Source organism: Anguilla rostrata, chromosome 7 (genome assembly GCF_018555375.3).
Source record: "Anguilla rostrata isolate EN2019 chromosome 7, ASM1855537v3, whole genome shotgun sequence".
NCBI lineage: Eukaryota > Metazoa > Chordata > Actinopteri > Anguilliformes > Anguillidae > Anguilla > Anguilla rostrata.
Window position 1 is genome coordinate 46,358,113 of NC_057939.1, and position 24,491 is coordinate 46,382,603.

At 45.4% G+C, this 24,491-nt stretch overlaps 2 protein-coding genes across 3 annotated transcripts; both read left to right on the plus strand.

The window, feature by feature from the left end:
• The first annotated feature begins 249 nt into the window (after positions 1-249).
• rint1 (RAD50 interactor 1) lies at positions 250-7,250 on the plus strand. Of its 2 annotated transcripts, XM_064344713.1 has the most exons (14): positions 250-523; positions 1,052-1,099; positions 1,487-1,728; positions 2,261-2,434; positions 2,651-2,791; positions 2,887-3,043; positions 3,195-3,305; positions 3,648-3,873; positions 4,018-4,155; positions 4,706-4,905; positions 5,025-5,242; positions 5,698-5,878; positions 6,125-6,243; positions 6,622-7,250. In XM_064344713.1, the coding sequence occupies exons 1-14, from the start codon at positions 305-307 to the stop codon at positions 6,836-6,838; spliced, it is 2,391 nt and encodes a 796-aa protein (XP_064200783.1). In that variant the 5' UTR covers positions 250-304; the 3' UTR covers positions 6,839-7,250. The 2 variants fall into 2 exon arrangements, with proteins under 2 accessions (XP_064200783.1, XP_064200784.1); XM_064344714.1 differs by lacking the exon at positions 1,052-1,099.
• Positions 7,251-8,977: 1,727 nt separating this feature from the next.
• Positions 8,978-22,142, plus strand: LOC135258646 (beta-parvin-like). Its single transcript, XM_064342088.1, has 13 exons — positions 8,978-9,795; positions 14,705-14,946; positions 15,382-15,453; positions 16,087-16,213; positions 16,650-16,790; positions 17,843-17,958; positions 18,130-18,188; positions 18,638-18,657; positions 18,776-18,837; positions 18,933-19,001; positions 19,381-19,482; positions 20,050-20,122; positions 20,947-22,142. Exons 1-13 carry the CDS (start codon positions 9,681-9,683, stop codon positions 21,021-21,023), a joined length of 1,275 nt encoding a protein of 424 aa, XP_064198158.1. The 5' UTR covers positions 8,978-9,680; the 3' UTR covers positions 21,024-22,142.
• Positions 22,143-24,491: the final 2,349 nt, after the last annotated feature.

A 24,491-nucleotide genomic window follows, 5' to 3' on the forward strand; every position in this document is an offset into this window, starting at 1 on the left:
AGTGGTACATAATCTGAACGTTATAACTGCTTTTAAACTAAGGCTTTTGTCGAGGAAACTGACTGAACACCACAAGCTACGACTGATAACTGAGGGAAAAAATGTCCTATAATATTTGACGACCGAGTGGTTTATAATCTGTTTATTAGAACAGATTAATATTCAATTTTCTGTTATCGAGGGCGATTCTCAAATGACGCATCCAAAAACCGTTTACGCATTCAGGACTCTACATGCGTATTATTCAGCGTGTATCCAGCAGGGGGAGCGCCGGAGCTCTTGTTGACGTGGAGAAGGAAAAGACATGGCGGCGCCCATGACCGAGCAGGTAGACGGAGGTGATGCATTGCTCTCACCAGCACTGTCAGACAGTGATTCCGACCCGGTTTCGGAAGATGGGAGACTACCGGAGTACGTGGTTGAGCTGGTGGACAGGGAGATCGGCGGGGACCTGAAATCTCTGAAGAAAGTTGGTGCGCTTCTGGAGAAACTGACGGCGGAAAACAAGCTTCTGGAAGAACAGGTATTAGCATTTGCTAGCATGCAAATCCACCTGGGGCAATTCCTTTATATTATCCATATCTGCTGCATTACCCCTTGGCAGCTGTCTATTTTATTTTTGCTGACTGGGTTTATGCGAATTCAGCTCGCTACTTCGGGCTACTGAGGTCGACACAAAATGTGCAGTGTTAGGTTAGCAAGCTAATATATTTCATAGAGATAGCTAGCTCAGTAAGGGCTCTGGGACCGTCCTGTCTCCAGGTAGATAACACCGTTAAATCACTTCATCTGCGCTCTAGGTTCTGAATTGGTTGGAGCGACAAAAACGAAAAACTAGCAAGCCGGGTTCCTTTCCAGGACCACGGCTTTCTTACGCGTCGTGTAACATTAGCGAACGCAGACTGAGTTGGCTTTCTTCAGTTATTGGTGATGTACTGTTTTTAAGCAAGCTAAAATAGCCGAAATGCATTGCCATTTATTTTGAAAACTTGTAAACAGAAGCCATTCCTCACTTACGTCTTCTAAACTCCTATGACGCTGCACATCCCAGTCAGAGGTGGATGAAGGATTGACTACCGGTTACCCTCAGTCTGTTCAGGTGCCTCACAGTCTCTCTCTCTCTGTTGAGGTTTCTCACTCTTACTCATATGCACACACACAAACTGAGGTACTAACAGTCTCTCAGTCTTTCACTGACTGCCTCACACACTTGGGTGTTTGCAGTCTCTTGCTCATTCATTTGCTCAATCTCTGGCTCTCTTTCTCACACACACACACACACACACACAGGAGTTGACAATCTCTCTTACACACACACTCAGGTATTGACGGTCTCTCTCACACACCCACACACTCAGGTGTTGACAGTCTCTCACACACACACACACACGCACACACTCAGGAGCTGACAGTCTCTCTCTCACACACACACACACACACACACACACACACACACCCGCACTCAGGTGTCTCTATCCCTCTCCAGGTGCTGACGGTGTCGAGCTCGGTGCCGCTGCGGGTTTCGTCGGCACTGTCGGAGGCGGAGCAGTCCAGGCAGGAGGCGGAGTCTCTGCTGCAGAGAGAAAGGATGCTGTCCAACACCTTGCAGCAGCACCTGCAGGGAGCTCAGCCCTGGGCGGACAGCCTGGGCCAGGTCCTGGGGCAGCTGGACACCATCGACCGACACATGAAGTACCTGCAGTGCCTGGCCCGCATTGAAGAGCTCAGGTAGGGGCCTGGATCTGGGGGATGACTGGGTGTTCGACTAAATCAAATTAAATCATACTTCATACCATATAGTGTTTCACGAAATGTTTCTAACCATAAATCAGACTCCTGCCTAAAACCCACATGAAAGCAAGCCTGGGGCAACCATAGCAAGGGGAGAAACCTCGGGAGGAACTAGACATGGTTTTAATAGAGAATTTATTTTATTGTATTTTCCTCTGTTTATTGAACTATGCCTTAATTAATGGCTTTTTGATTGGGGTCCCAAACTTCCATTCTAGAGGGCCACAGTGACTGTTGGTTTTCACCAGTATTCTTCAGCAATTAGGTGCTTCATTTAAATTCTGATTAGCTGATGAGTCCACACAGCTGCTTTCCCAAGCCAACCTGGATTGAAGCTGTTTTAGTGCAGTGAGGGGGTCTCCACTCAGGGCACTCCCCTACTTATAGTAAAACCTGGAATGGCTCGGTCTGCAGTGTATTTGTGAGCACTGTGCTAGCGGATTGGGGTCTGTGTCCTCCCCCCCTTCAGTGACAGCATCCAGCAGTGCCTGATGACGAACAGCGTGTGGGAGGCGGTGGGGGCCGTGGACGGCATGGCCAGCCTGGACCTGGGCCTGCAGGAGTCCGGCTGTGCCCACCTGCAGGCCTTCCTGAGGGAAACGCTGGCCTTCTGGCACAAGATCCTGAAGGACCGGCTGGCTGGGTGAGCAGAAAAACTGGCCTGAACCGGACTGGGGTGGCCCGGGCTGGACCGGGAAGATCCGGGGTTTGGAATTTCACAGGGAGTTCCTGTTTTAAGCATGCATGGACGTCGCACACCTGCTTTTTAAAAACCATCAATATTATAGGTCACCTTTTTTGATGTGGAACATGTTTTTAGTGTGAAAAAAAACTCTCTCTCACTCCCTCTTTCTCCCAGTGACCTACAGGAAGTGCTCACTCAGCTTCACTGGCCCTTCCTCTCCCCCCCGGTGGAATCTCTGTCGCCCCCTCCCAACGTTCAGGAGCTCTACAGCCAGTTGGAGCTGCTGGTACCTCAGCTTCTGTCTCTGCAGACTTCGTATCCTTTCAGCTCTTAGACGCACACACACACACACACACACACATACACACAGCTGCGTTGTTGTGCACCTGAGTTCTCCTTGACCCTCTCAGGGATGATCTCATCTCAGAGAAGAAGCCACACCCCTCCAGGGCGGGCCTGCCTCCGGACACGCCCCTCTCGCTGCCAATCCAGATCATGATCCTGCCCCTCATCAAGAGGTTCCGCTACCACTTCACCGGAAACCGCCAGACCAACTCATTGAACAAGGTTACAACCCACACATTTTCCTAAGACCAGAATTACCCTGATTTGCAGGTTACATTGCTTGTTTTGTGAACATTTTACTAAGTTCTTTGTAAACCTTGAACATGTTTCCGGAAGGTTCTTGAGCCATGCCCGCTGTGTGTCTGTTCCACAGCCCGAGTGGTACCTGACTCAGGTGCTCATGTGGATGGGGAACAACTCCAAGTTCATGGAGGAGAAAATCCAGCCCATCCTGGACCGAGCCGATGCCAAAATAAACGCAAAGGTACCGTCAGCATGTTGGGGTTTCCATCGCCTGGCGCCACCTAGTGCACCGACTGACTCACTGCAGGCGATTCCTTTAGCTAGCCAGGTGTCACAAATACTTTAAAATGGGTGAAATTCACATATGTACACTCAGACACACAAGATACAAAAAGCCACACACTCTGCACCAGGCATTGACTCAATGAATTCACAATTTTTTTTTCCTAAAATAGCTGGCTAGCTCATTAATTCAACTTTGTGCCACACCCCTAGCTCTGACAGTTTAAAACCCTCCTCAGTGGAATGAAGCAGCAGTTTTTTTCTTCTCATGATCACATGCAGTTCCGTTTAACTCCTGCAGGCGGAGCTGTGCCGCGGGCTCCTCTCCCTGGCCCAGGAGAAGCTGGCCCACGACGCCCCGCGGCTGCTCTACGACGACACCCTCTTCTGCCACCTGGTAGACGAGATCCTGCAGTTCGAGCGAGAGCTGCGCACTACCCACTCATATCCCAGCATGCTCCCCGGCGCTCTGCACATCCTCCTGGAGGAAGCAGTCTTCCAGAAGTGGCTCACCGTGGAGCGCAAGAGTGAGTGCCGGGGTCCAATAAGATACCCCTTGGACTCACTCAAGGCACCTGTGTTTTGCTCAGGATATTAAAACACCCAGAAACTTCATTGTGTTGAAGGCTAGTTGATGGAAGGTTTGTGTGTGTGTGTTTGTCTCCCTCTAGTGGCAGTGGAGAAGGTTGACGCCATGCTGTCTGCAGAAGGAGCCTGGAGCTCTCAGTACAGAGACATTAGCGACATGGACGAGCTGAAAGCCCCAGAGTGCGCAGAGACGTTCATGACCCTGCTGCTGGTCATCACAGGTGGGGCTGGCTGCCGGATACAGAGCCTCCCTGGAGGAATCATACCGCACTCTGTTAGCCTCTGTCAGATACCACTCCCTCTTTCTACCTTCTCTTCTTCTATGCTGCTCCCGCTTTCTCTCTCTCTCTCTCCTGAGATACCACTTCCTCTCTCCCTCTCTCTTGTCTGAGATATCACTCTCTCTTTCTGTTTCTCTCTCTTGTCTGAGATATCACTCTCTATTTCTGTTTCTCTCTCTTGTCTGAGATATCACTCCCTCTTTCTGTCTTTCTCTCCTCTGCCAGGTACCACTTCTTCCTGTATTAACTAACAAATAACAAACCAATAAAAAACCTTGAACTGATTATGTAAATAGCAATGCCAGAAAAAACATTGTGTACATTAAAAATAGCCCCTTTAAATTGACCTTATTCTCACTCTCTCTCTCTCTTGCTCCCTCTCTTCCTCCCCCTCTCTCTCCCTCTCTCTCCCCCTCTCTCTCCCCCTCTCCCCTCTCTCTCCTCCCTCCCTCCCCCCCTCTCTCTCTCTCCTACCCCCCCCCCCCCCCAGACCGGTACCGCTCGCTGCCCTGCTCTCGGGCCCAGCTCAGCTTCCTGGCCCTGCAGAGGGAGCTGGTGGACGACTTCCGGATCCGGCTGACGCAGGTCATGAAGGAGGACTCCCGCTGCCCCCTGGGGTCCCGCTACTGCGCCATCCTCAACGCCGCCAACTACATCTCCACCGTGCTCGGCGACTGGGCCGACAACGTGGTCAGCGCCCCGCCCCAAAGCCACGCCCCTCTCCTGCTTTAATGAGCCAGTTAACGCTGACTGGCAGAAAGCTGCAATATGGAATAAAAATAATAACTGAATCTCTCTCTCTCTCTCAGTTCTTCCTGCAGCTGCAGCAGGCTGCCGTGGCCCTGGGGGAGGAGGTGTGGGGGCCCCTGGGGGCCACCGAGGTGGGGCGGCTGGCCTCCCTGGAGGGCTCGCTGTTCGAGGGGCTGCTGGGACTGCTGGAGAGGCTGCGGGGCGACATGCTGGGGCGCCTCCTGGAGGCCGTTATGAGGGAGGTGCGGGAGAAGGCCCAGCCCTACATCCGGGACAGGTTAGTGATGGGGGTGATTTTAAGGTGACGGGTGGAAGGGGGGGGGGAGGGGGCAGCAGGCCCTTATGGCTCTGCAGGAGGCAGGATCAGGGTCACTAATCTGCACTATGTCAGCGTGTTTCTGCTTTAACTGTTTAATGTGCATAATGTGTATGAATGTGACCTCAGTCTGATATAAAATCCTGACTGAGAGACACTACTAACTGTGGGTGGGTTTCCATGGAGTCTCCCACAGGGGCAAAGTGTCTCACCCAGCTTTTGATTGGTCGGTCTGTATTTAGCCTATGCTAGCTGCTCTATGTGCATGAATTGGCTGCTATGAACTGCAGTGACTGCGCAGCTCTGCTGAGTAAATAAGCCTGGGTGATATTCATAGTTTTCCGAGCGTGCTGGTAGCAGGGTGACCGTGTGTGCGTCTGCGTCTCAGTCTGACGTCTGCGCGTGCGTCTGCGCAGGTGGCTGTCCCTGCCCTCGCAGCTGGACCAGGCCACCATGTCCCTGTCCAGCTCGGCGTGTCCCATGATGCTCTGCCTGCGCGACAGACTGCTCCAGCTGCAGCAGCTGCTCTGCCTGCCGCTCTTCCAGAGCTTCTGGCAAAGCCTCGCCGAGCGGCTTGACCAGTTCCTGTACCAGGACGTGAGTTTGACGCCCCGCCCCGCCCCGCCCCGCCCCGCCGCGCCGCGCCCCGCCCCGCCCCGCCTAGTTATATTATTGTACACTCCCAATTTCTCTTCCAGTTTTTAACTCCCCGCCCTGTTCATCACCCCGTTCAGAGCCAGCCCTGCCTCCTGCTTTGAGTTAATAATACCATGCCAGTGTTTAAATTGAGTTTGAATTGGAATTAAAATGCCTCGCACCCAATTCCCTCCCCCACCACCTCAGGTGATCCTGTACAACCACTTTAACGAGGGCGGGGCGGCCCAGCTGCAGTTCGACATGACGAGGAACCTCTTCCCCCTGTTCGGCCACTACTGCAAGAGGCCCGAGAACTTCTTCAAACAGTGGGTCTCCGCCAGAACAGCCAATCAGCATGCGCGCACACGCATTACATCATCTGTTTGCCTAGCACTATGCACGGCTTATTCCATGCTACTGTATATGTGTCTTTGCTCAAGCGGACTACAGTATGGCCCATCTGGGGGTGGAGCCTACAGCCTCTTGTTATGCAACTCATAGGGGGCAATGACATGTGTATTATACTCTGTACAATGTATGTACTGTGACACGTATGGCTTTCATGCCAATTTTTTTCCCTGCAAGTTTGAAAGGTTCTGGGTGATTGGCTGGTTGGTTGGTTGGTTGTTTGATTGATTTATTTATTGGCACTGACCCAAATCCCATGCACATTTCACACCCGTGCTCTCATTGGCTCTCCTCAGCGTGAAGGAAGCCTGCATCATCCTGTCGCTCAACATCGGCTCCGCCCTCCTCCTACGGGACGTCCTGCAGCGGGCAGAAGAGGAGGAGGAGTCCGTGACCCCTGACCCCCAGCGCCCCTCCCCGGAGTCCGCCCTCAACGAGCTGGGGGTGTACCGGCTGGCGCCCTGCGATGTCCAGATCCTCCTGAGCTTGAGGGCGTCCTGGCCGGGCCAGTGACCACCTTCACCGCCCCCCCCCCAACCCTGGTTTGGGGGGGACCCTGTGACTGACAAAGCAGCAGATCACATGATCGAGCCAACACAAGCCGTTTTCCCGTTAAACATTGTGTGTGCGAGACGAGCCTCGTGACCACTGACTGAAGTCATCTGTCTGATTGGCACTTTGTGGACTGGGGAGAACGCACTGATGAAGGGACTTAAACACTACCAGAGCTAGCAATGTCATAGTCGTTCCGCCTTGTCCAAGTGAGAAATGTGTGCTGTGTTTGGACAGCTGTTATGTGTGGTCCTCCTCTTTACCACAATGCAGCAGCGCTTCATGTGGACTACATGCAAATGGACTTGAAAGTCAGAATAAATACCGTACATCTATAATTAATAAAAATGAAGTGTGCCCTTATGCGAATGAATGTGTTCCTACTGTACGTGCATTCTTTTTCCTAATCCCTTCAGAGTGCAGACGGCTGTTATCTTAGTTCCTCTTGAACAACGTGACTCGCGGCTTAACATTCCACTGCGGAATTCCAGTCCGTGTCCGCGAGCCTGAGCCAGAGCAGGGCGGGCCCGGCCCACAGGAGGCGCTGTTTGCGCGATGATGAAGAGAACCCCCTTCCGTTCTAAAACATTTACGTACCTACTATATACATTACATTACATTACATTACAGGCATTTGGCAGACGCTCTTATCCAGAGCGACGTACAACAAAGTGTATAACCATAACCAGGAACAAGTATGACGAAACCCCTAGAGAGAAGTACCGGTCCAAGTACAGGGAACAACCGCATAGTTCAACCTGGACCCTGGTGGTTAAACTGATTAACACTAACAACGAGAACGGCAACAACGCAATCTATGGAAAACTAAAAATAAATAAAAATACAAGTAGTCGTTAAGACTGGCGCATCAACTAAGTCACCTATTAAACAGCTGCCTAGATACACCCCTAAGTTTAGTCATTTACAGGGGGGGGAAGGGAGGGATGGGGAGAGGTGCAGCCTGAAGAGGTGAGTCTTCAGTCATCGTTTGAAATGGGTCACAGTCTCAGCTGTTCTGACCTCCACAGGGAGGTCATTCCACCATCGTGGGGCCAGAACAGACAGGAGACGTGTTCTGGAAGTGCAGGTGCGAAGAGGGGGAGGTGCTAGGCGTCCTGAGGTAGCAGAACGGAGGGATCTGGTTGGCATGTAGGGTTTGAAAATCTTGTGAAGGTATGCTGGGGCTGATCCCTTGACTGCCTGGTATGCTAGAACCAATGTTTTGAATTTGATGCGAGCTATAACAGGCAGCCAGTGGAGGGTAGTGAGCAGGGGAGTTACGTGGGAGTGTCTGGGGAGGTTGAAGACCAGACGAGCCGCAGCATTCTGGATGAGCTGCAGGGGTCTGGTGGCAGATGCCGGTAGTCCAGCCAGAAGAGAGTTGCAGTAGTCCAGGCGGGATAGAACCATTGCTTGGACCAGGAGCTGGGTTGAATAGGTGGTGAGAAAGGGGCGGATTCTGCGGATGTTGTATATACCTTCCACAAAGAAAGTAATGCCTTTGACAAAAACATACCAATTAATACATTGTTAACCCTCCTGTTATGTTGCGGGTCAAATTGACCCTTTTTAAAGTTTGAAAATCTAGGAAAAATACTTAAAATTATTTTTTCAGTATGAAACTTCTTCTACTGGCCTTAATTAGTGTAATCAACATTTTAAATGAAAATGGTTCATTTCATGTATTTGCAAACCCCCCTGTATGGGGATTGACCCGGGAACATTTTTGCTGTACCTAAAAAATGAACAGAACAGGAGGGTTAATTATAATATTGATTATTTTAATTCAGATCATCATCAGAATTAATAGATTTTGTTCTTTCTTCAGAAAGTTTCAGTAGAGTAAATTTGCACAGTATGACTTTAGCGGTTCTAATTCAGCAAATATTTGAACAATGCTAGTATGATAATAACCTTAAGGACATTTAAGATAGTCTACTGTGGGTATGGCGAAAACCGCTATCTGCCGTGAGCGCTTTCTGTTGAAATTCCTTGAATGGTCCCTGTCTGTCGCGACTGATAAAGTGGTTCAGAGTGGGGTGTGACAGTACTTTTATCAAAACTATTTCACACAATAGTCACACTGTAACGGTCAGCCTTATTGCATGGAGTACAATTAATAACAAAATTAACTTTTAATGTAGAGATTAACGTAGGCCTACAGCACATCTAACCTGGAAGTCATATATTAACAAGAATCTACAAAATCTCTAAAACATGTATGGCTAATTGTGATTAACCTTTTGCAGAAGGTAGCATACAGTAGCCTATGTGTAATATTTCAGTTTTCAGTGTAGGCTGTCTGGGAGTGAGAGTGACCGAGGACCTGGGGCAGTAGCACTATACATTAGGTTATGGACATTTGCTGGCCTGGCTGTATAATGCCGCGCTCATGTTGACTTAAGTTTTGTCCTGCAGTTTACTGCTTTTTGCCCAGAACTTCTTTAATTTCTCCTTCCGCCCTGCTGAAGGACTGGGACACGTGCGTCTCGGCGCACGCCGCATTTGCTCCGGGACCCAGATCATCCCTCGCGGACATCCAGCCAATGACGGGCGCTGTGGGGGAAGAGACGCGCCGTCCTTCGCCTGATGAATCAGTTACCCCCGATCCCATTGATTCTAAATAAGTCCTCTCCCCCTTCTCCTCCTCTGTTTGCATTGTTCGCACACGGCTCATGTTTTGATTGTTTGCTTGTGTGCACGCCACATCCCTTTCCTGTTAGTAACCACCAGGTGTTTCTTTTGAATAGCCTGAAAGAGATTTGTTTTAAAACGGCAGTGGAAACAGAACAGCGGCACAAAGATGTCTGCACCTCCGATTAGATCGTCCACGCCGCAGTCGGGGAAGATGAAAAAGGACGAGTCTTTCCTTGGGAAACTGGGGGGCACGTTGGTTCGAAAGAAAAAATCGAAAGAAGGTAAAGTCCACTCACAAAATCATGCATTGTCAGCTGTAGGCTTATGTGATTCGGACTTCATTCACTACAGTAGTAGCCTAGAATTTGAATTTGTTTGTAAAAGCTATGTTACTGTCCATGGTCCTGCAGTACGCATGTTTTCAGATATCATGGTTTTTATTGATAACTGCTGTGTTCATAAGGGTATTGTTATTGTCACAGCTCATGTATAAAGCAGAAGCTTTGACACTAAATTGCCTAATACTTGCGCCAATGGAAATGTGAAGGCTAGCCTACGCATTTTCTTTTCCAAAACCTGAAACCTTCTGACACTTGAACAATTTGGTTATTAAGTTTCTGTGAATCACAGTAATGTAGGCTTAGCACAGAAATTTTATTATTCCTAATTGCTGACAATCAGTGAAATTCGAACGCAAACATGTTGGGATATTGGTTTGTCTGCCTGTCCTCGTTTGTTTTCTCATATACTATATATTAGTACGCGAAAGAATTACAAATGTCCAATATTCAACAGAGATTCTAACGAACCAGCCAGTACAAAACAAGTCTGAAAACCGAGCGAAGTGGGAGCGAGATTTGCCAAGAGATGCCGTTAATGTAATATATGTAATTGGCGAGGTCATGTGTTTCAGTAATGCGAGATTATTAAGAAATATTTTAAGAGGATAACTCGCCATTTGGTTTCTGTTCGTGGTTCTGGACTCGGAATAGATTGTAAATAGCATTATTTAGGTGTAGCCATGCTTTATTACTTACTTGCTTACTTACTTGTTTGTCTATTTTAAAAGCTGTCCTCATCTAGCTGCCTTGTGTTGTGTGAACAGCTGCAGGATCTGGCATGAGAGCGAGATAGTGTGTGTGCGCGCGTGTGTGCGCGAGAATGCATTCCTGTCGCCAATATGTGTAATGGTGCCCATATAAGGACTTTAAAGGGCAGTGGAAGGTGGGAACTTTTAATTACTGCGGGATTCTTGTGTACCCCTGTCATTGACACCCTACAGCGTGCTGGTTGCTTATTGGTCCTGCTCTGACTCTTTCTGGCTTTCTTAACTTATTTATTGGATTATTTGCACAAGATTTCTTTCTCGTCGGTCTGTTGTCATATTTGTGAAGCTTCTCTGTGTAATATCATATCACTGTTGAACATGAATCGGTAGCCCTTTTCCTATATTTACATCCTATATGTACTACAGTTTTTTAGATAGGACAGCCGTACATCTGAAATATGCTGAGAAAAGGCCTACAAGAATATTCAGTGAATCAATTCCGATGTCATTAATTAAGAGTCATTCAAAGTGCAGTCGCCTTGATTAATGTTATATATGTAGTCCTTTTATCTATCTATTATCCTGTTATTACAAAAGAATGCTTTAGACTGGATATTCTTATGCAGATTTAGCACATTAGAGTTTTGTAACAATGTCTTTCAAATAGTTTTGTTGTTGTCAAGCAAGTGATGCTTATAGCTCAGTTTGTAAGATAATGTTCCATTAATGTGCAGCTTGTTTTGGAAAATATTTAATGGACTTTAAATGATCAGATTTTGGCAGAAAGCAAATTCTTATTGAGTGCTGTCCATTTGTGTGGCTGTACTTAGATTATATGACCCATTTAGGGGAAAAGCTGTTCTGTGTTTGCATTTTGGAAATACAAGTGCTCTTGTTTCATTGTATTGCTCTGAATGATGCTAATCACTTGTGTGGAAAGTCTTTTTTCTGAAGGGCATTTGTGATATTGACACTGTGACATTTGTGATATTGATATTTAAAATTTTTTTTTTTTTTTAAGATTGATGAATTCACATGTAAATATTAGAAGTAAATTCAAATACACTGAAACACACAGATTAGTGTCAACTTAACGTAAAAGCTTTGATAAATAGTCCTACTGGCATGGGAGCTACAGAGCATGTGCAGATGTAATAGCATAGGAATGTCTGGTAGGGGGCACTGTTCTCAAATTTATCACTTGACAGATTTTTGTCTCTTGTCACTCAAGAGTGGCTTACTCTGATTGGCTTGGCAATCTGCAGTCCAACTGCGCATCAAGTGTACTCCTCCTACAACAGTTTCTGCGCAGCTGGTGTGTGATGTGAATGGAGTGAATGCCTACCGTTGGCAGAATGTACTTGTCATGCTGGTCTGCGGTCCCCACACTGACAGGATATGAATGCATTCCGAATTCACAAAATAAACAAAGGATCTGGTAGAAAATGGATCTAAAAAAGGGGAGAAAAAGAAGCCTGGGTTGTAAGATGGCCAGCAGCATGCTGGCAGTGAGTCTGAGAGTCTGATGTTTTTTCTGAGTCACAGTCCTCTAGTCACTTCCTCAATAACTGTGGCTAAATTTAAAGCATCTCCAAGGACCTCTGTGCCCCGTAGTTATTATGTATTAACTATTTAAGGTGTCAGATCACAAATACGTGATTAGGATGTTCTTAACTGAACATTCTAATGCTGATGTAACAATCACAATTGACGGCAGTGGAGTTCTAGAACGCTGACTTAGAGTTTTGAAAAAAACATTCCAGAACACCTACTCTTCAAGGGGTTAATATCTTCCCCAGCAGCACTGCAGGCTGGTCTACCATACTGCTCATTGGTATGATGTGGGGCAAGCCATCCAGGAAGCCCATGGGGCAGGAATGGGGAAATATTTGTTCGTTTAGAGGAGGCGTTTTTGTCGTTGCCCATTTGTAGGCCTTCGGGGGGCCTGTTGTTTTTCAGGGTTCCCTGGCAGTGTTCCCTCTCTCCAGCCCGCTCGGCTAATGGACTCTGCGCAGGAGTAGTTTTATATCAAACGCAAGCAGTGTACAGGAGCCTGGCTGGTGATTGATTCCAGAGAAGGTCTGATTTTCAATTGAATTATTGTAATTATACTAAAAGGAACGAAACTCCCAGGGGATCAATTTATCCGTCTGTGCAGCCGAGTGAATTAGGAGCTGCGTGAGCTGCTCGTTTCGTTTGCAGGGTTGAATTTGGAGGAACTGCAGTGGGATTCGGTTAAATGTAAAGACGAATGTTGCACTCTATTTTTTTTTTTAAATGATAAAAATAAATCCTGAATATTATTATGAAATAAGAAGTATTGTTATGCAAATATAAGATATTCTAGAAGACCCAAGAAACAGGGGTTCGGGTGGTTGAGCATAAGCCTGCTGAGCATTTGCGTTTACAATATTAAATAGTATTATTACGGCAGATTTATTCTGTGTGTGATATACATGATTATAATAATTAATAATGCTATTTGACATTCTTCTTGGGTCTTATAGATGATTTTATATTTGCATAATAATGGTTTTTATTTTATCATAAAATGCAGGATTTATTTTCGTTCTGCATATTATAAATGCAAAATTGAACGTAAAAGAAGGAAACATTGCACACACTGCCTGTGCGCTTCTGTCCCAGAAATGCTTTGTTCTGCCTCCTCGTCTGGCACTGAAACAGCCTTGGAGCTCCAGGGGGCTCCGGTATTGGCTGGCGTCCCTTTCCTAACCTCATCAGATTGGTTGTGACAGGAAGTGACACGTGATTCTCAGCCTGCCGTTGGTTGGCCCTTGCCGGTCACTCATGGGACCCTTCGTCTCCCACCTCCTCCTCCTCCTCCTCCTCCTTATTGCACTGAGAGCTGAGGGGTCCCCATCCCGGATCAGACTGCATCCCCGTACCGAAATCACAAGGCTATGGCTGCTCTGCTGTGCGCTGCCAAATGCAAGAAGCAAGGTATCCCGCTGTGGGACAGGGGAGGGGGGTGGTTTGGTTGGGATCCACAATCCCAAGGTAGGATGATTTGCAGGTGCATTTTTAGGAAATCTACCATTCCTGACTTTTAAATTCTTATTGGGTTCCTGTGTTTGGCTTTTTGGACTCACGTGTGCCCAGCACATTTTTCTGACTGTTTTTCTGCGATTCTGCAGATCTTGGTTTGTCTCTGGGAAGGTAAAGCATGCAAGCTGGAATTTAAATGTTTAAATGAGCATTTCTCTTACCGTTTCCAATGAAATTCTTTAGACACGTTATAAAAGTTATTTACGCTAATAATTGTTTCAAAATGTCAGAAAGTACTTCAAAGTAATTACTTCAAGAAACCTCTATTTTTAATGCCTGAATAATTGTTTTTTTTCCTTTCAATTTGTGAGGTTGCAAGTAGATTATCTTTGTACTGCATTTCTGTTATCTGTTAATGTTATTCCTCAGGTTGTCATTGCCATTGTTGTGTTATGTCATTCGTTGCTAACCAAGGCTCAATACCATTTTCACCGAAAATGAAATTGATGAGATTTCGTGCTGAGGAAGTGCGAGCTGATCTTCGTTCTTGTTTATTTTTGTGTTCTCTTATGATGCGCTGGAAGTGAAATTCATGGGTATAACCAAACCAAAAACCTTTTGCACAATGGAGCTGTTTGTCAATGCTTAAAAGTCAAGAACAGATTTAGGGAAGACTAAAGAAATGTAGCTTTTACATGAAAAATAAATTGATTGTGGGCACCACCGGCCTGCTTATCTACAAAATTCTGTGGAAAAATCTGTGGACGTTCCTGAGTGACAGACTGATGCCCTTTAGAAAAGTGGGAGAGGAAATATCAAATGGCAAGAATCAAAAATGTGTGAACAGTCACTTTTGACTCGTTATTATCTTTGTTCTCTAGACTAGCAACAGGCAGGTGATGTAACCTTTGATAGCATCAGGGCTGTTCCTTAAATCTGCTAAATCTTGTCCAAATTGGCTCAAATGGGAATTTTAATTTGGTTTTATGTAGTTTTCATTCTGCCTGTGTGACAACCTGATTTTAAATGGTGCAATACAGAATCAACATGAATCAATTGAGCAATTGATCAAACGGAGAACATTTCGGCTCAGGGTGTCTACTGCTAACACCTGCCCCTGCTGTTCTCCTGGGCAGTGAACGACCTTCATGAGGAAGGGAGGAACGCCATCAACTCCCCCCTGCAGCCCTCCAACATGACCCTGCTCCCCGAGGACACGATGCTCGGTAAGACCTCCTCCTCCGCTTCCCCAGCACAGTCCCCTCTCTCTCCAGCAGAGGGCGATGTGGAGAGAATCCTTCAATGCAGCAGCAGCAGCAGCAGCTTTAGGGGAGTCCTGCAGCTTTGTAACTGGTCCATGCAGTTCAAAACCATCTTTATCCATGACTGAGGATCACCCAGAATTGCAAAATGGTCCACTATTTTACCTCTTTATGTAACTACATGCTGCGATGAAATGCCAGTTTAGCACACTAGTATATGGAAACAGAAATAAGGAATAATGTCATATATTCACATACACATTCTTCATAACACATGTTGCTGTTAAGCATGTAATGATTTGTAACAATCTTTATATCTTTACATCCTTGATAGATTTATAACATCTACAAAGTATGACGTAAACCACACCAAGGTTTATGTCGGGTTATGAAACGTGTTTTTGTCATATGCCATTTGGGAAATATGAAATGAAGAAAACATAATTAAACAGTTAGTGCGGGACTGGCAGTCCAGACCCCAGTTTGGGAAGTGCGGCTTGAGCTGAAATGACACAGGCTGTGCTGAAGTCACTGTGACTCTCGTGCGCTAGGGGATGCTCTGTCTCCCTGTGAACGTGGGCCGTGGGCAGTGGCCGCTGGTGACTGTGGCTCTGGATGGAGAAGTGAGAAGTAGGGAGGGGTGGGGAACCACGCCCCTGCCTCTGAATCACTCCCTGCACAGGGAACACTGATGAGGCCAAAAGAAGAACTATAAGCATGTGATGGTATAGGGTGTGTGAGGTTGGATGAGAGAGATGAGAGGGTTGAGAGACAGTGCAGGCGAGTGCGTTCGGCCGTGTCTGTCTTGTAGTCGTCCCTGTCTCTGCTCAGTGGAGGCATCACCATGTGACCCCCAGACCGGGACTGTCAAAATTTGGACTCCAGCGGGAGTCCAAATTTAAGGCTGCAAGTATCTCCTGCGCTTACGTGCCTACATGCTGTGTGTGTGCGTGGGTGCGTGTGTGTGTGTGTGTGTGTGTGTGTGTGTGTGTGTGTGTGTGTGTGTGTGTGTGTGTGTGAGGGCGCACACCTGGGTCAGATATGTCAAATTTTTACCCTGAAAACAATGTCGCTCACCAAAAGGTACTAAAGAATTTTATTATGAACATTGGTAAAAATTGATATTTAATTAAAAACAATCTGCAAGACTTACCAGTGTCTGTTTCACATAATGTTTTGGGCCAGGCATGAGTAAAAGAGTGTGTCTCAAAGTGTGTGTGTTCACTCTGTATGTGACTGTAAGGGAAGGAGTGTGAACTGAGCACCCTGCCTGTTCACAGGTGCTGATTGACTGGATCAATAATGAGCTGGAGGAAGACAGGATCATCGTTAAAGACTTGGAGGAAGATCTCTACGATGGGCAGGTGCTGCAGAAGTTATTCGGTGAGTGTCGAAAGTACACATCTCCAGCTGTGTCTTGTATCGTCATAGGGAAGAACTAGTCCCGTTTATTGTCTAATTTAGACAGTGGCCGTTAGAATGCTCAAATTAAGAGTCTATCATATCCAAGAACTTGTAAATACCACAGATCATAACCTGAGGTATGTTATATCCTGTATGTTATATACACTTATATCCTGTTAGCACGTACTAAGCCACTTAATTATTATTGCTTCATATCAATAGTACTTTGTAGTTTAATGCTCAAGCTAGTTTAAAGCAAAGGTGTGCATTTGTGTGTGTGTCTGTGTGTGTGTGTGTGTGTGCGTGCGTGTGTGTGTGTCTGTGCATCTCTGTGTCTGTATGTGTGTATCTGTGTGTGTGTCTGTGCATCTGTGTGTATGTGTGTGTGTCTGTGCGTTTGTGTGTGCATGTCCAGAGAAACTATCTGGGCGGAAGCTGAACGTTGCCGAGGTAACGCAGTCTGAGATCGGGCAGAAGCAGAAGTTGCAGACGGTGCTGGAGGCGGTGAACGAGCTGCTCAGGCCCCACGGCTGGACCATCGAGTGGAGCGTGGACTGTGAGCACCCCACTGTACCCTACTGTACCCCACTGCATCCCACTGTACCCCACTAGACCCCACTGTACCTCGATACACCCCAATGTTCCCCACTGTACCCCACTGCTCATGCACAAACAAACACATGCATTCAAACTCGTACACACACACACACACACACACAGCACATTTTTACACACATTGTGGATCACCACACGTCGTCGTTTTTTCTTGTTCTTTTATGTAGTTCTTGTGTTCAATAGCTTTTTATATCCTTGCCTGGCCGCAGTATTGACCCATCCCATTTTCCTTGTGTCGGTGCCCATTTCAGGATCCAGCCTTAAAACAGGAGAGTGGCCTGGATCGATATTAATGCTACAAAAGAGCTATTGAACACAGATACCGCCTTCATAAATAAAACAAAAACAAACAAAAACGCCGTCAAATATCCGTATGCATGTTTTATTTACAATTTGTGAAGATTTGTGGTGTTACTGTTTCCAGGAGACTGTGGCAGTATTCATAAAGCATCCCAGAGTAGTAGTGCTGATCCTGGATCAATTGAGCCTTTTAGCTCATATTGGATAAGACTAGGATACAGACGAGAAACCTTACCATAGATCAGTGCTCCAAACACACTTTATGAATATGAGCTCTGGCTTAGGTCAGTGATGGCGTTTGGTTATTATCATGAAAGATGAGTTGTTTTAGTCTGTATGACCAGTGCAGTCATTTATTAGTCACTATGGTGCGATATGTTGATATCATGGTGATATCTACAGTAGGATGTTTATGTTAGCGGAAGATGATATTAAAGTCAGATATTAAAGTCAGATATGAAGATTCTACTTAGCTTCCTGAAATTTGACACTGCCAGAAAGGCTGGTTGGCCAATAAGCTTGTTATAGTAGGCCTTATGGCGCTACAGTACCTTTAATCTACTTATAGATTACGTATATTAAGTAAATCTATGTATAGATTTTTCCACCGGCTGTAAAAGCAGGTAAACACATCCTTCCAGGGTGTTGCTCCTTCACTTTCATTGACATCTTTGTCCTTTTTATTCCACGCAGCCATCCACACCAAGAACCTGGTGGCCATTGTCTACCTGCTGGTGGCACTAGTCATGCACTTTCTGGCCCCGATCCGCCTGCCGGAGCAGGTGTCTGTGCAGGTGGTGGTGGTCAAGGTGAGGGGAATCCGAGCTGTGATGTCATAATGGAGCGACGTAGCCCTGGAAACTAGTGCTGTATGCATTACATCTCCACATAACGGCCTTATAAAGCAATGTTTTAACTTCTTCTTCTTCTTTTGTGTGTGTGTGTTTTTTATTTTTATTGGGCGGGGGCTGACTCGATAGAAAAAAGAAGGTGTCTTACAGACGTCCCACGTGACCAAGGAGCTGACCACAACCACAGAGTGAGTTCTGATCCTGTTGTCATGGAAATGGCTTTCAAAGGTTCGGGGGTACTGCTGAGCTAGAGATTGTTGGTTGTGAGATTGACACTGTTTGAGTACACTGAACTAGCGATCTCCCTCTGTTGCTTCCTTCCTTTGTCATTTCACTAAAGTGACTGCTGATTGAAGAGGTGTGGTTTCCACCATATTGCTTTCACCTGTCCATGCTCTGTAGATCAGGTGAAGGAAAGAAGGAGGTCCGAATGCAGCTTCACCTTTTTTCACATTCAGCCCGAATCTCAGGATGATTACGTGAACTAGTATCTGCCACAGTGGTTGACTACAGTGCTCTCTAGAGTCTCATTAGGAGAACTGCAGTTCATAAATCCTGTAACTTGTGCAGAGTGTGTGGGAGTGGTGACTTGCTGCTTACCATTGTTTGCGATTCATTTTATTTTTCTGTTTTGTAGGATGATGATGGGACGATTTGGTGAGGAAATCTCTATGACTTTTGTTAGATATAAATATAGACTATTGTTTGTGAAAATAGGATATATTATATGAATGGAGACATATAATTTATTCATTTATGTTTCTCTTTCTTTCAGAAAGAGATGCTTTTGACACTTTGCTGGATCATGCACCTGACAAACTCAATGTTGTCAAGAAGGTATTGTATGTCTGTGTGTGAGTCTGTGTGTGTTTGTGTATGGAAAATTGCTTCATCCTAACACTCCCCTCTCTCTCTCTTTCTCTCTGCAACAGTCTCTCATCACATTCGTGAACAAACACCTAAACAAGCTGAACCTTGAGGTGACAGAACTGGAGTCACAGGTATTGTGAAACGTCTGCTGCCAAACTACAGTCCCCTCAGAACTACAGATGAGGGGTCACACAGAGGAGAGGTGTATCTTTCACTGACGGAACTGCTCACCTGTACGCACCTGGCGTGCCATTGGTAGAAACTAATGCAGTGGTTACCAGGGGAACCCTGACCAGCAAGGCCAGGATAACTGTGTTCTGCTTCTCAGAGACAGTCATAATTATCTTATGGCTGCTAATGGGTTATTCCCTGTATTTATAATCATGTTTAATTTGTTACCGCTAGAAAATACATTCTTGAGTGTTGTGCACGTTTGCTACAGTAGATGGCGGTAGTGGTATGCAGTATAGGACAGTATTTGACCGGTCTCCTCCACCTGTCTCCTCTCAGTTTGCAGACGGGGTGTACCTGGTGCTGCTGATGGGGCTGCTGGAGGACTACTTTGTCCCTCTCTACAACTTCTACCTCACGCCTGAGACCTTTGAGCAGAAGGTGGGTCAAATGGACCACATGAAGCACAAGGCTTTTACATTCACAACTACAGAGAGAAACAAGGCTGTGTCCATGATTCTGTTGAGATGTATGCTTATACTTGCCTTGGGTCTAGAGTCAGTGACCATTTGTCCTTACTGTGATGTGTGAACAAACTGCAGCCAATCTTTTATTCTTCACAAAGTTTGGTTTATTAATTTTGGTTGCTGCTGAACTTCCCAAACTATGTTTGTGGGAATAAAAATGAACTCTGCTGTCAGTTAACTGAGCTGTACATGTGTTCTGCGAAAGCTCTGTGCTTCTGGCACACCTGGTGCAGGAAGACTGCCGGTCTTTGATGGCTCAGTGGAGTAGCTTTTACCTAAATGAGGTGCTAAATTACACTTTAACATTTAAAATGAGCTAAGATTTATATACTCACTGCCTGAAAGATTTTTGTGTGTTATTATTATTTTTTTTTTACTTCTCAATGTGAGTGTGTCTGTCTGTGTATATGTGTGCGTGTCTGTGTGTGCATGTGCTCATGTGTGTAAGTGTGTGTATTCATTCTCTCCCCTCCCTCCCCAGGTTCACAATGTGTCCTTTGCCTTTGAGTTGATGCAGGACGGAGGTCTGCGGAAGCCCAAAGCTCGGCCTGAAGGTGCTGGATCTCACTGCAGTCCTACAGAGATAGACAGGACTGTGGGCCTCAGTCATAAGTGCTGTTTTTCAAACCCCCTAGACTGGAGAAAATTCAGCCAAGTACATATTATAAGCCAGTCTTAATTATGGGCTTTCAAAGTATACATATTTACGTACACATTGGAAATTTGCTGGTGTTATCTCCTCACAACAATACCACATTTTCCCAGTAGGCGGAGATCTTGCATTACTAACCTCCAGGCTGAAGGTTGGATATGTCTTAAGTAGTGATTTTGCTGTAGTTGTGCTTTGAAATGCTAAAGGAACAAAAACTGATGGAGTGATGTGCTTCTAGGAACAGAGTGAGATTCACTTTCACCTCGTGTTTTTGTTACAGTGTCTTACCGTAATTCCGCGTAGAAACAAACGTGCAAACCGTGGAAACTACCCAGCCTTTGGCGAAATGCTAAATGACCTGTCTGAAGTGAAATCAATTCATTAACTAATCAGTTATAGGACCCTTTTTACATTATATGAAGAGTGTACCATGTATAAACATCAGTAGTAGTTTGATTTTGTATATAACTGCCTTTAAAGTATAAACGTGCCCTACAGAACAAACTTATATCCTCCAGAGGTCATAAACATAAATGCTTATTTTGAATGAGAATAAGTGGCTTGTGCTCTTCACACTGAAAATGAACAACGCCAAGCATGTACTTATATATGTATTGCAAAATGAAGTTTAAATATATACAGTTTAGTTCCAAATACGCCATTTCACATGGTATTTTGCAAACAAACATCAACCCAGAAAGTGAATTTTTGTTTGCTTGCTTGCAGATGTTGTTAACCTGAACCTGAAGTCCACCCTGAGGGTCCTGTACAACCTGTTCACCAACTACAAACATGCAGATTGAAGGCCACCAGTCACAGAACCTGCTGGTGGCTAAGGGCTGCAGGAAGCCACTATCACCAGGGCAACGCACTGGAGGGAAATAACTGGAGTTACAGTAATGCCCCCCCCCCCCCCAATCTTTTTAAATGTTTATTTTATCTTTTTTACAATGTCACAGCAAGTTTGTGTGCCATATCTTTGTTCCGTTAGCATAACTAAGTGCCAACTGGGTCTGGTGATGTGCTAGCAAGTACCAACTGGGGTGATTTTATTTTTTTTCTGTCACTGAAAAACCCTGTGTGATCAGAAACATTCACCAAAAAAAAAATAGTTTTACTGGCTAACACAACGGGGGGTCGGGGTGCAGTGGGTTATGATTTTGCACAATACCAAAAGCTCCCATGTGCTGAGAGCACTGTGATGAATAGGCACCTCAGGTTCCTCATTCTTGTTTTGGTACAAGCTGCAATTCTGAAAATTTTACAGAGAGTACACTTTATCACTAGCGAATACAAAAAAAAAAAAACTGCCAGGAGTTAACCCCTTACTATTGAATGCCCTCCAGAACGCGCTAGCTTCTCATTTAATGGAAGTCAGATTTAGGTGTGACACAGTGCCTTTTGATGTTTATGTAATTTTATAAAGTTTAAAAAAACCATACAAATGCATATTCCATGTAATATATTTAAAAGCCTTTAATGCGACTGATATATTTTATTCTACTAAACATGCTGCTGCCTGCTTTAAGCCGTTCAAAGAAAGTGTGCCATGTTGTCAAGCCTATGCCGTTATGAACAAACTCTCCACTATATTCGCACTAGACTTGGCCACGCAGTCATTGGCAGGTCTGTTAAATAGTCAACTAAACGGAGGGACAGTTCAATCAAAAACCAGGGAGCAACTAGATAATATTTGATTGATGTGAGGTGAAACTCACTTTATCAACAAGACTTTTAAATGTGTTAAAAAGCCATATGAACAGAGATTGCCTTTGCATGTTTAAGATCATTGAAAACCACACCGCAGGATTGCCACACAACTGTGAAAACACAATACACGTTAAAAAGAAAAGAGAAAAAAAAAACATGCCATTCACTTGTTTTCAGTGTTTCTATAACTAAATAAAAACCTAAACCACCAATGGTGCTTGTGTTGTACATTTGCTGAAGTATTTTTGTATTCTGATTGCTTGACCTTTCATGTGTTTTCAAAGCACCACCAGGGAGTTTTAGCCCCATGAAAAGATCTCCCACAGGGCCCCACCACCCTAGAAAACCTATACTGTAGTATTTTTTTGTCAGTCAGGCCTTTGAAATTGTCCCCAAATCCCCCATGGAGCCCTCTGTGCTAATACTGTATTGTCTTCATCACAGAAAGAAATTGAGAGTTCGATCCCTGCCTGCAGATAACCCCTTGTTAGTGGTCTATGTTGGCATATTACCCACAATCCACAGTGTTAATCACCTGTCCAACGCTTTCTTGGACATTGTTTTAATGTACTTTCAAGACTAGCTGTGTTTTCTCTCTCTCTCTCTCTCTCTTTGTCCTACATACACGTTTCCGTTTTAGCGTATGTTCCTCGCAGTTTCCATGGTTACCCCTTTTTGCCCGAACCTCTCTTGTCTCCCGGAGTGACAGAGTGGCATTTTCCCCGCACACACAAAACTCGGAGAAAGAAAACCGGCGACGGTGTGCCGTCAATGCGATGGATTCGGGAGGGGGCGGCGGCCGATAAATAAATAAATTGACCACTGTGAATGCTTTTAGCGCCGCATGAAACGACGGTCCTTTCTCGCGAGTGATGAATTGATGCAGCCTTCTCGAAACACAATGGCGGGAAGGACACCCGCCTGCCACTGAAAGACTAGTGGGGTTTTTTCATCTCCATTCTCAGAGCTCTCAGTTCTCCTCTCCAGTAGCGTGGCCAAATGGCGGCTCTCCTCAAAGCTGAAGTAATCTTTTATTTTCTGAGTGCCAAGACATTTATTGCTCCAATGTGAAATATATATATATATATATATATATATATATATATATATATATTTATATATTTATATATATATTTAATAAAATTACTGGAATTTGAATAAAGTTTTAGAATAAAAGATTGCGCACAGTGTCTACTTCAGTGTAAGGCCACTCTACTTCTTCAGCAAATATCAGACGTCCTTAGTTCACAATTTCAAATATAAAAGACACACACACTCATATAACACATATATACTCACACACACCCCAGACCTGTGTAACCACGTTCAACACACACACACACACACACACACGCACACATGCGCAACCATGCAATGCATACACACCCACGCACACACCTCAAACCCACGTAACCACGTTCAACACACACGCGCACCAAAGAAACATCTGAATTTTCATCTCACCGTCTGCTGTCCAAAACTCTGTTAGGGGCCAAAGAGAGTCGCGCCCCGAAGCTGACTCTACATTTTAGAAAGTGCCTATGCCTACTTTCTGCCTCTCTGCTGAATGAAGACAGACGAGGATCGCGGTGTGTAATATGAACAGGCCTCGCCGGGGAACGAACACCCTGGAGACGTGCTACTGCAGTTCAGTTTCATTCCCAGAGGTTCTTGTAGCATCGCAATCTGTGGATACGGTCCAAAGAGACAACGTTCCATAGAGGGATAAAAGTAGATAACTACCTTTTCATTTAAAAAAAAAAAAAGGTTTTTGTTCTATATTTCCTGTCTCGTGCACTCTACTCTGAAAGCAGAATTAGCATGTGCAACAAGCAGGCTAATTCCACTCACAGTTTATCCTTTGGAGGGCAATACACTGTGATTACTGGGAGATCAAGTATCCATTGTCTATACCCGCTTATCCTGAGCAGGGTGGCGGGGGGTGCTGGAGCCTATCCCTGTGTGAATTGGGCATGCCTGTACAGGCCACCAATCTATCGCAAGGCACACACACCATTCACTCACGCACTCATACCTATGGGCAATTTAGAGTCTCCAATTAGCCTTGCTGCATGTGTTTGGACTGTGGGAGGAAACCCACACGGAGAACATGCAAACTCCACACAGAAAGGCCACAAGCCGAGATTTGAACCCATGACCTTCAATGTAGAGCATTGATTTTGATTAGGTCTATAATATACCAACGAACCTAACGGTTCATTCTGCTTTACTTGTTTTTTCAAAGTTATCAAATAAACAGTCTCTGCATTATTCACCTCTATTTAAATTAAATGGTGATGGGTAAATTATCCTTGAACTCTCAAACCTCTGGCGGCAATGCATAGTCTGGGAATTTCGAGAATACCAAGTGCCCACGTGTTTGCTCCTGAAGTGAAATCATTCCCGATTTGATTTTTGTTTTCCACACAGAAAGGTGTTTATTAGTCCGCGAGTGGTGCACATTAACATGTTAGCTAATTCCAGTAGTGAAATACGCTTGCTAGCTTCCTTAATATCTTCACATAGAAAATTCTGTTTCCATATTTCGCTCTTTTAGCGGA